Genomic DNA, 11,907 nt, shown 5'->3' with positions numbered 1-11,907 from the left:
CAGTGCTGAAAAAGCTCCCTCATCCCACCCCAAAGATACAGAACCACACTCACCGTAGCGCAGCCAGAAGACTGTTAAAGCCGATGGAAAGGTGCCTTTGGCAGCCCCTTTCCCACAGCTGTGGGAACTTTCAGCAGCAAACCAGCACCAGTGGTGCAAGCAGGGGGGAAGCCATTTAGCCCAAATCCCTGGGACCCGAGGCACCTACTCAAAGAGCTGAGCATCAGCAAGTGCAAAATGCCACCTACAAAGCACAACTGCCACCACATCCCCACCTAGAGAACACAACAGTCCTGTGGAAGCTTTAAACTTCATGTTAAGAACAAAAAAAAAAGAAAAGTACTTACACGTCTCCCAGAGGAGAAGGGCATAGGCAGGAGCTCCCCAGGTTGGAAACAGGGTAGCAGAAGCTCCCGCCTGGGCTGGGAGCCACCCCAAAGGCAGAGGTACAGCACCCAACCCCTGGATCCCTGCAGGGCTCTTCTCCCTGCGGCAAACTCACACTCAGAGCAGCACAATGGGGCTTTTTAACTGAAGGATCCAATCCCACAATATTGGCCCAAGGCACCCCAAGGGCACGCCACTCCTCAAAACCCCTGAGGCTAAAACGGGAAAAGTAGCGTAGCAAGAAAACAAAGTGCATCCAGAAGAGTTCCCTCTTTGCCACCCTGGGAAACCCGTCATTCCACATGCCCTCCCAGTGCTAGCTAGTGGCAAAAAAATAAGTGCCAGGTGGCTTGTTTCTTCAACGGAGCAGTTTCTGCAGGATAATGCCCAAGGTTGGAAACAGAAGAGTCCCTACTCCACTCCTTGATGACCTGGAGGATCTTTTTTTGCCCCTTACAGGACTCTTCTGGGGTGTTGTTTCCTTTTTATTTGTAACTGCCATTACCTAGATTCTGATACTAGATGTATTTGGGATTCTTTTAATAGTCACTCTAAATTTTTGTCTCAGATTTACTCTTCCAGGGCTGACAAGTCTGTTCCTGATGTCAGATTAAGAGAAATATTTATGTCATCAGTCATCACTCCATCTTTTCGACTGCCAACGCAGAAGTAGTACAGTAACTTTGAATCCTGGCTTGTTTTGAGTTCTTCCTTGGCCAAGTGACCTCTGAGAGTTTGGAGAAAAATCCTCTTTATGCCTGTCACAGTGCAGGGCTTGACAACCACTCCAACTAGAGCTCCTGATTTCTTTCCCAAAATTTCATTTGCTGTGTTGATTAGGATCAGAGGTTGAGGGGAGGAATGCAGTTTAGGAGGACAAAGCACACCTCCCCTTGTGATACCCTTCAGCCAGGGAGGAGCCAGAAATCAAACCCAGCAAGCAGCGCTCTGCCTCCCGTCCTGCCGGGACTGATGGAGCAGATTGGTTACAGAGCTTCTCACAGCAGAGGGCCAGGGGTTTTGTTTGCCTTTTTTTGCTAAATCATGTGTTAGAAAATTTTTAAGTGCAGTTTTCTAAACCATCTCTTTTTAATTTGCTCTGCTGGTAACATTTTATTTTAACTACTCTTACTTGCCATGTGAGATCTCTATTTGTCAACAAAAATAGATGTTTCGCGCTACAAAGTCTCGCTAAGTCTGAGAAAGCAAATGACTTCCCTCAAATCTGAAATGTAATTAAACTTTCATACCAGGGCCAAATTCAACCCAAAGTAACCTGCATAGTCCCTGAAGACAGCAGGGGATCATTCAGATGGAAATGACAGTACAATCTGGTCTCGTGAAACTTCTTAAACATAGAAGGAAATAATAAAAAGATAAACAAAATGTCTGCTGTATGCAGCCATTTTGCATTTTCACCAGAGAGCCTGCAATACTTTTCACTGCTTGAGCCCCCGCTGGGTACCGGCTCAGCACCAGCCAGCCCAGATCACCTGCCCCGGCGCACACGATGTGGGGTTTATGCCAGTCTCTCTGCTCTTCAGCTGGGGTGGGCAAGCAGCTCGTTTTATGGGCTTTTCAAAAGGTAACACTGTATTTGTTGGAAAAAAAAATTATGGGTGCGAAAACAACAGGCGCTTGTGGGATTTTCAGTATACCTGCCAAATATTTGAGCGGTTTTGCTCGATCCTGTTGATTTAAAAGGGATTTTAAAGGGTCCAATCAACTGTGCTAAACCAGGGATGAACCCACAGGGCTTTTTCCTAACTGCAACATCTATTGTCCGATCTTCTAAATAGATTCCTAAATGTTTTCTTCTATTATTTTCCAGTTCCACAGACGGCGGCAAGGAACATAGTTAAGCTATACACCATACACAGAATCACTACCATAGGCAGCAAGAGAGGTTAGAGCATACGACGCCTTCCTCTGCACCACACCTATTAAAAATTTAAAGAAAAACATGCAGAAAAAAATTGCAGACCTCCCTCCAAAATATTGCACCATAAAGGTTTGATGGCTACTCACGTAAAGCATCGCTCCTTGTGTAAACAGTCCTTAGTCAGGTAACTTTTCTGCCTTTGGTAAAACTAGTACAAGTGGGTGAGTTACATCTGCAGGACGGTAGTTATTTGCCTGTAAATACTGATGATCTAATTAGCATTTGGTCGCACACCATCGTCAGTCCACCAGCTGCAGTGGAGTTAATCTTGATATATACTTATTGGTAAATGGATTTCCTGAGATTTTTTTTTTTTTTGCAAAATCCATACTTTTCAGAATTTCACTGTGAAAATAGGAAAACAGTGTATTTCACCTGCCATTTTCACATTCCTTTAGCTAAACATTTGCCACTTTCCTTTTTCTGTCAAAAAGCCTCCTTTCTGAAAACAAGTTATTTTGCTCTTTGTGAAACCCACACAAACCTGACTCCCAGTCAGTTCTGTGTAGGTATTTTTTTTCTCTCCATTGAGCCTGACCAGTGGGGCTGGGTGGGTGTCGCTGGGGTCTCATTCAGCCACTGTCCCCCACAGTCCATGCTCCATCTCTTCAGCACTTCCCACCAGATCAAGCAACCAGCCCTCAGGTCAAAATGAGAAGGAAGTCCTACCACATCATCTTCCGTAAAAAGGGATTTTCTGTGGAAGCATTCCCTGCTACCCCGTGAGCCTGGTTCCTATAAAATCTGTCAATATTCATCTCCAGCTTTCCCTCGTCCAGCCAAAGATGTAGAGACGAAAAGCAGTTTCAAAGTCCAATTTGGTGACACCAAGTATGTTGGTGCTACTGCCTCGCGGGGGGTATGGGGATTATACATGGGTTACGTTTTTAACAAAGAAGAGTAATTTAGCCAGAAGAACTGTAGTTGTTCCTGCTTTTCTGGGCTGGTATATGGAACAGATCCTGATTATATTGGCATGAACAGTCCTAGTTATTTAAATAAGGTGAATAAGATTTGACAGGGGCTGAATAAAGCTGTCTACTTGCAGAAATGTCAGCTGCAGACAGTTTATTCCTCATACGATTCAAACCACAGTGATCTATGTGACATTATATCTGATAAAGAAATTACTACATAGTCATTTTTGGATCAGTCATCCAACACGAGACATATGATAAATACAAAAATCCTTAAGACAGGTCCTTATATGGACTCGTGCATGATATAAACATCGGTCTTGTTTGGCAGAAAATCTACATCCAGGCAAAGTACCCGTTAAAAAAAAAAGCAAAAGGTAGAAGGTATATCACTGTCCTCACCGCAGTCCTCCACGGAAATGAACAAGTTGAGTTCATGGACTTTAAGGAAATTTGTGCCTAAAATGCTTTCAAAGAATTTTAGCTGTTACTCTGAGGCAAAATGTCTCCTAAAGTAGCTGAGCACTTGCAAGGTATGCACAGACTGATATTTTATTCAGAAATAATCAGACAAAACGAAAACAGAGTGTATTTAAGAAAGGGAATGAGAACATGCTGATTAAAAAAATTCTGGTTTAGCCCTTTACCCTGCTGTTTGTCACTACAGCAGCAGAGGCTCACCCACGTAAAAATCAATGTGACACCAGGAGAGGCTCTCCAGCTTTACCAGGCTTCTTACTACTGTTTGTGAAGCTGAATTCCTGTGTCCAGATATGCCAGTGGAAGCAGCAGGACCTGGATCTAATGCTCACATACCCTACAATTCAGATGAAACTTCATATCATAATTACAAGCCAACATAACACATCCAGATTGCACAGCCTCTTCCACTGAGGATGTGGTGGAATATATTTTATATCTCTGAAATAAGTATAGCTTGCTGTAACGCGACAAGGAACCGATTATTCTCAAGGGCTCCTGTTTGCTTGTTGGCACAGCCTGGCCGATCCGACTTTCCCCCCTGTTTTGAGGAGGGGCAGCACAACTGCACTCGCTGATGCAAGTGAGAGCCACAAAATCACCACTGAAGAAAATGCACAAAGAAATGCTGCAAGCTCGTTTGTGTCCCCTCAATACCAAGAGCCCAGTCTGGAGAACTGGCTGCCTTTCCAAACTCCCTGGCAGCCTGGACCATTTATCTCCTATGCGATCTGGTATAAAAAAAAAAAAAACCTTTCTTTTTTTCTTTAGATTACACTCATTACATGTAATAAAATTAGTTTTGTTAGAATTCAGTGAAATACCACATATTTTACCTGTTGCAATAGTAAAATTTCAGTGCGCTGTATACAAAAAATTAAACAATTCAAACAAAACCAAATCCAATAATGCTAAACAAAAATCCCCCACAAAACTGTAAGAACGTACAGTGCATACATCCAACAGACCATGCAAAATAAGGATTCCATTCAAATTTCACATCTCATTAAAGACAATTTGACCATTAATCCATACGGGTTTAGGAGCAAAGAAGGATTTTCCAAGACAGATAAACTGAAATGATCCTCCTTTGATCCCGGAGGTTAAGAATCGGCGACAATGGAAGATGAACAACAAGGGGCAGAACGCCTGGCCTCTTTATGTGCCACAATGGCATCGGCAAACAACTACTTAATCAATATTTGGCCAGGGACACTGAAAACTTCCTTTTCAAATTTTAATTCCTAGTTGTAAAACAACTGTAGGGCAACCAGCAAGATAAGACATTAAACTGACTGCTTAATTGCCTTTTACTGTCCTACTAGTTATATATGCACATTCTTAATAGTTCGTGGATCTTTATTTACTAGGATGAATAAATGACCTGTCGAAAATTACATCAAACTCCGCTAACTAAATAATCTCGGCGCATGACACACTTTAACTCTAATGTGTCCTCAGTGAGTTTTAATTTCATTAGGCTTTACTTTTTTTTCTAGGCAGAGTGATTTAAACTGAATTAGTTTAACAGCATGGGGCAGGAGTACTCCAGGGCAAGTACGGTAAAATGCTGCGCTCACGCTATGCTAAACACGGTCTTGCGGTAAATTACGTTACTGTACATCATTTTTATTAGCCAGAGCCCTCAGAGTTCGGGGAACACTTGGAAATATCCTGCATTTTTATTTATATATTTTGTTCTTTCTCTAGCCACATGTGTTTGTTACGTAGGATTTAAAGTGACATTTACATGGAGAAATTCGCATTGACTGGCTTGCTCTGATTTATTGCTTTACGTTTCACTCAATTTCTTCTTAAATTAACCAGAGAGCACTTTGTAGTTCTGCTTCATTTCCCAATGAAGTTTTATTACACAGCCCTGGGGACTCGTGATAATTTATCACTATCAACTTTATTGGTTTCCCTCTTCTAAACCCGGATCCAACCCTTATCAATAAGTAAACCTAATACCAAACTAAACCTTCCCTGAGTAAGTGTTAGATAAAAGCGTCATCTTTGACTAATATGACAGAGAATTGCTATTTGAAATCAGACCCGGAAAATAATCCGTTTTAAGGATTCCACCAGCATCAACTTTTACTTTCAGCATTAATTTCCAATTTTTTTTTAATCTAATTAAAATCTCTGGCTGTCTGCTGATACCATCACTACCTTTGAGCAGACACAGATAGAGAGATCCTTGCCCTCGATGAGAGTTTTGCCAGAGACTTTCACTGGGGATTAGAGTCACACTCTTGTTTAGTGGGTACTTTCTGCTAACAGAATAGAACAAATTTGGGCCCCATTCCTGCCCGCCCCAACCCACGTGAGTAACTTTACACACATGAATAGGCCCTTTGAGCGGGACTCCTCACCATTACCCGCACACGATAGCATTTGCAGAACTGGAGGTCTGATACCCGATCCAGTAAACCTAAACCTGAGGATTTCCCCCAGAGCTGCAGTTGCTCAGCACGTTACAGAGCTGGTTTCAAGAAGAGCCTGATCCCTGCCATGGTAAATTCCTACTGACGTCAAGAGTTTTGCAGTCGTAAGAGAATCCAGAAAGCCAAAGATAAAAATCACATTTTCAGAGCACGTCCTAGCCACACGGAAGTCAACTGACTGTGTTTCTTGCCTCGGCCTTTCCACAATGACACTGTGTAAGTCTAATCGATTATTAAGACTTTCAGAGCAACCAAATCAGATGCAAACTCAGGTACAAACTCAAGTAAATCAACTGCTGTGTGTGAAACAATCCTGGTATTTGCTAAAATAACATTTGCCTTTGCTCTAGATGCACGCACTTAGAACTGGAAAGGATGGCCACGGCAGTTCTGTCTGAATAGGTGCCAGCTCTTTTTGAGGTAAAGGAAGTCCTCCTAGGATGGCAAAACACGCAAATCCATTAACGAAATCGTGATTTCAAGAAACGGATATGATGTATTATATATTCCTTCAGAGAGCCGCAGCTAGACCAAGTAGCAGCCTCTCCTCCCCCAGCTGGAAGGATGGCCAGTGCTCAGGTAAGGCGACGAGTGTGCCGCTGGGCTGCCAGCTAGGATGCTCCCCAAAGTCCCCCAGCTCGCCTGCAAGTCAGGAGGGCACAGGCTGCTCCTGGCATCTCCAGAGCAGCAAACTCCACTCTGAAGTCACTCGAAGCAGAAACATTCAGCACCTTTCTGAAAATGCTCAGCATGCTGGGACGTCACGCTCTCACTGCTTGGTGAGTTATTGATAGCAGAGGTCATCAGTTTTTATTTTTTGCTCAGAATAATGATTTGGAAGCGGGAGCCTGGCCCACAGCGACAACATGTCAGGCAGAAGAAACAAAGTTCAGAGCTACAGTCCAGGTAAAAGAGACGTCAGCACCTATTTCAATTTGCACTTGTGCGGCACCTGGCTTTCCTATCCAGGGCTGGACTCACACACTATTGAGACGGGAGGAAAGAAAGGGAAAAAGGCAGACAGAAAATGCTGTTAGCACTACCTGCCTTGAGCCAAATCCTGGAGCCACTAGGGAGTTTTTCTTAATTAAGCACTATTTTCTTGTCAGCTCTGAGACCCTCAGAAACAAAACTCTGTTCAAGTTACACGAGCTGATTTTTAAGACCTGCTAGGAACCGAACATGTAAAGTACTGTATGAAATTCCAGACTCGAGATGATAATTGCCTGCAGCCACAGTCATCACGTTTCATTCAGTAAGCGAATCTTTACTGGGAACACTGAGCGAGGGAAGACGTTGTGCTTCTCAGGCGTAAGGCACAACAGTATTTCGCAGGACAAGTCAGTCCTCCTACCACTGCGCCCTGGGACAGGATGCTGGAGCAAAATCGCGGCGAGCCCTGCGTCAGAAAATCACAACCAAAAATCTAACTCAGCATCTGCCTCATCCCATGCTCCGGCTGCTAGCCCGACAGTCTATGAAGCAGAAATGAATGGGATGACTCAAACTGATATCTGGTGCCTGCATGTTAATCCTGTCCCTTAATAAACTGCCTTTATTAGTTTAACAACCTAAAAATAACTGGCTGCATGATACTGACCAACCCTAATTAAAACATCCGCAAGCCCATCTAGCCTGAGCTCCCCTTTAGATCATGTGCCACCACTTCAAAGCCTGCACATCAAGTCAGTAATTGTAACGCTGCATCTAAATATTTAAGCTAGGGGCTGGTAGTCGCGTGTCCCATTTACAGTCGGCATCTGTCCTCTAATTCCATTACAGTACAAAGCAAAAATGTTTCCCAAAACTCGCAAACAGGAAAAGCATCACTCAGCTAGAGAAGCAGCAGCAGCTTGAACTTTCTAGCTGCTGAGCAGGGCTTTTGTGCTAAGGTTTTTTTTCTCCCCCCCCCCCTTCAAACTCCCCACATACACACACAAAAATAGGGGTGGTGCTGAAATTGTATTAATGTGAGCCTCAGGCACACAGAAAAAAAAAGAAAAGAGGAAGGGGAGGGAGAGGGGGGAAGGGTTTGGTCCAAGATGAAAGTAAGAAGGAAATAAAGGAGGCAATTTAGTCTGCTGTAGCCTGAATTGCTCTCAGTACAGCCAAGGGTAGAGGCTTGGGATGAGTAGGGCCCTTTTTGGACGGGTGTGCATGACTGGGGGAGGATCCGCCAGGACAGGGCCTGGGGGCCAATTCCGCCGGCTGGGAACAGAGCCCCCTTTGAGGCCAGGCGGGGGGGTCCCGGCCCCAGCCCCAGCCCCAGCCACCCGCTCGCAGCGGCCCGAGGACCAGCTCTACGCCCCATCGTTTGAGCGCTGAAAGCCGCCGGTTTCTGCCAGAAAACAACAGCTATCTTATGAAGCGGGGAGTTATCAGATTAGTCAGCAAACCATGCCGCGCATAACTCCCGCTAAAGGTACAAGCGACTCCCTCTTCTGTAGCAGTTATGCTAAAAATATGCCCTGATGTACCATATAAAGGCACAAAAGTTTCTCTTTCATGTTCTTTATTTATGGCTTATGCCTTTAAGAAAAATATATCACGCATGCAGAAATACAGATATGCTATTATAGAATTATAAGCTTCCTGATACGTGCTGCGGCAATCAAGGTTTTCTTTAAATAGATATATCCAAAATCGGGGTAGAGGGTGACACTGACAGAAATGCCAAAATACAGCAAAGCTGGCTGTACACGCGGCGTCTGTAAAGGCCGGCGAGAGAATCAGAATTAAGTGTCCATGAACAGAAGCTGAAACATAATCACAGCGGGGTGTATGAAAGTTTACCTATGCTTATATATGTGATGGGAGAAATCCCAAGCCACACAAGATACTGTTTCTATCGCACATTTGTCAAAAATATCACATTTCTCTTTTCGCCTGTCCCACTCTGCTGTAAGTACTCCCCAAATCTTGAATTAGCTACCATTAAAATTACAACAATTGTTATCCTTTCCCTCAGAAAAAACGTCTCTCCCCAAGCCACCCAAATGCCCATGGTGAGGAGGGGACAAAGTTTCTCTTTCATGTTCTTTATTTATGGCTTATGCCTTTAAGAAAAATATATCACGCATGCAGAAATACAGATATGCTATTATAGAATTATAAGCTTCCTGATACGTGCTGCGGCAATCAAGGTTTTCTTTAAATAGATATATCCAAAATCGGGGTAGAAGGTGACACTGACAGAAATGCCAAAATACAGCAAAGCTGGCTGTACACGCGGCGTCTGTAAAGGCCGGCGAGAGAATCAGAATTAAGTGTCCATGAACAGAAGCTGAAACATAATCACAGCGGGGTGTATGAAAGTTTACCTATGCTTATATATGTGATGGGAGAAATCCCAAGCCACACAAGATACTGTTTCTATCGCACATTTGTCAAAAATATCACATTTCTCTTTTCGCCTGTCCCACTCTGCTGTAAGTACTCCCCAAATCTTGAATTAGCTACCATTAAAATTACAACAATTGTTATCCTTTCCCTCGGAAAAAACGTCTCTCCCCAAGCCACCCAAATGCCCATGGTGAGGAGGGGATTTCAGGCAACATCAGCAAATGTCCAGCGCTAGAGGTGTGCTCCCAAGCAGGAGAGCAATTCCCAAAAGCCTCCCCTTGCACCTCCCTGCAGTAGCTCCTGCTACTGGGATACCCCGAGCCCCTGAGACCAGAGCTATAAAAATTACACAAACCATAACAGACTCCAAAACACCACACTTTTTTCCCACCGTAAGGCAGAGGACCCCCGTGCAGAGCCCTCGGGGGTCAGCTACCACAGGAGGGGTTTGCTGCGCACCGCCGGAATAACGTTCGGACATACTGCAAGCAAGCCCAGCGCCAGAGAGGGCATCCGAGACGCCCTGTCAGCAGGCACCCTCTGCCACACCAGGCCTCGCCGCCGAGCTGGTGGGTGCTGGCAAATACGATCCTGTGGCATCAAAATCCTCAGGAGCGCTGCCAGTTATTTCAGTAAGAGAGCAGGATCTGACCCAATGATTTTTTATAGACAGGGTGAAATGGAAGCTCCTCTGCTGGCAATGGGAACTGAAGCAGAACCTTTTTTTTTGTTGGCCGGGTATGAAAAGTATGGTGGACTTATTTTATGGTTATTTTTTTCTTATAATGAGCTCTCCGATGTGCTGTCTATAGTACCACACTATACCTAAGGCACGTGTATAGTAACAAATCTTTGTCTTGAGCAGCAGCTCTCTCGCATTGCAGCATCCCGGCCACTCCAGTAATAAGATTAAGCAACAGCTTGCTAGTCAGGGAGGGGGCGCAGGCGTTGCTGTGGGGAAGAGCATGCTCTCCCTCTGACTGCCAAACCTTCCCAGGCACTGTCACACACCAGACGGGATTATCAAGCTGCCGTTTGCACAGAACTGCCTGGCCACGTTCATCCGGCAATAACTTGTGTGCACAAGGACAGGATAGGGCTGTGCCTACCCCATTTAGTCCGGGAGAATGTTGCCATGTTCACGTCCGCAGAAAGCAAAGGAGCGGGTACGGCAGAGGGCAGAATGCAACCTCCTCGTCCGCCGGTGCTGGGGGGCACGGCCAGCCCCTGCCGCAGTGAGGCCCGCCAGCCCCGGTGCTTTTCCTGCTGGAGTTATCGGGGCTCCCTGGGCTGGAGGGTGGCAGCCACGCACCCGGACACCAATTTACTGCAGATCAGGAGCCCTGCTTTAAAGAGCAGAGAGTTGAAGAACGGGAAGAGTATTTCAAAGAGAAGTAGAGGGGTGGGTTATATCGATAATACTTTTTTTTCTCTTGCTGTCCCTATTAATTACTGCTTGTTCCATAAGGCAGGGATATTATCAAGGCTTCCTATCTGCTGTTTTTAATCTCTGTCGAGAAATTCAGGAAGGCAGAAGGCTAGATATTTTAAAACAACTAGTGCACTGAATTTAGTTATTTTTCCTGTGGTGCACGTCCCTCTCGGAACAATTCTCTGTTGCAGGAGATTCTGGGAGAAACTCTGTACAGGGGCAGCTAGACTGGGCAAATAAAACTGTGCCTTCTCGCCTTAATCTATTCCTTGGTTAGCATCTTCTGCGTCTTTGTATTGCACACATCCCCGCAAACATAGACCCACGGAAGATGAGGCTTCCCCAAAAGCTTTAGTAACAGAGTTGAAAACTAAGTTTGGGGAGTAGTTTAGGGTTTGTTCCTACACAACAAGGCAATATCCTGCCTTTAAAGGACAGGTTTCAGTTGTCTTTCTTGAACAGTGCTCAGGATCTCTAAATGTCTAGAAATGCTAGAAACATTTTCTAGGTAAAACCAGCTACTTTTTCCACGGTGGAGAGTCCATAAAACTGCATGGAGCATCAGCTATTAGGGGCTCATTGAATAATTCATCCCTCATTGCAAGCCCATAATGTCTTTTCTCAGCCTTTTGTGGGGCTGTTTTCTCTTCTTTTCTCCTTGAATTATAAAAAGGTTGCCTTCTTTTGTTCACATCAAGCTGCTGCTAGCTGAAGCTTTGTCTGTGCAAAGCCAAAGTGTGAGTTTCAATGGACTCCCCCCTCTTTGTTTTCCAAGTTCATCTCCAAGTGTAGATTGTGTATAGAAGGCCTTCTTTGTAAAAGCTGGAAAAGTTGTACAAATGTTTGACCAGCTCATTTGGTACTTTTGTCTCGCCTTCACCAGTGCCTATGCATGTGCTGGGCAGCCACTTCCACGCACAGGCCGCCCAGCCGGGGCCTAGCCTGACCCTCCCCTCCAGC

The 11,907-nt window shown here is 44.8% G+C and overlaps 1 protein-coding gene across 1 annotated transcript in view; it reads right to left on the bottom strand.

The window, feature by feature from the left end:
• Window positions 1-11,907, bottom strand: part of PAX3 (paired box 3) — a 93,926-nt gene that overhangs the window by 65,361 nt on the left and 16,658 nt on the right. Inside the window, exon 4 of the mRNA XM_035888837.1 lies at window positions 9,300-9,302. Within this exon, the coding sequence (XP_035744730.1) occupies window positions 9,300-9,302 (3 nt within the window). The remainder of the gene's footprint in view (window positions 1-9,299; window positions 9,303-11,907) is intronic.

Source organism: Egretta garzetta, unplaced genomic scaffold (assembly GCF_000687185.1).
Source record: "Egretta garzetta isolate BGI_Z169 unplaced genomic scaffold, ASM68718v1 scaffold161, whole genome shotgun sequence".
NCBI classification, from domain to species: domain Eukaryota; kingdom Metazoa; phylum Chordata; class Aves; order Pelecaniformes; family Ardeidae; genus Egretta; species Egretta garzetta.
The sequence above is the reverse complement of the archived record's forward strand: the minus strand, read 5'-3'. Positions and strand labels throughout refer to the sequence as shown.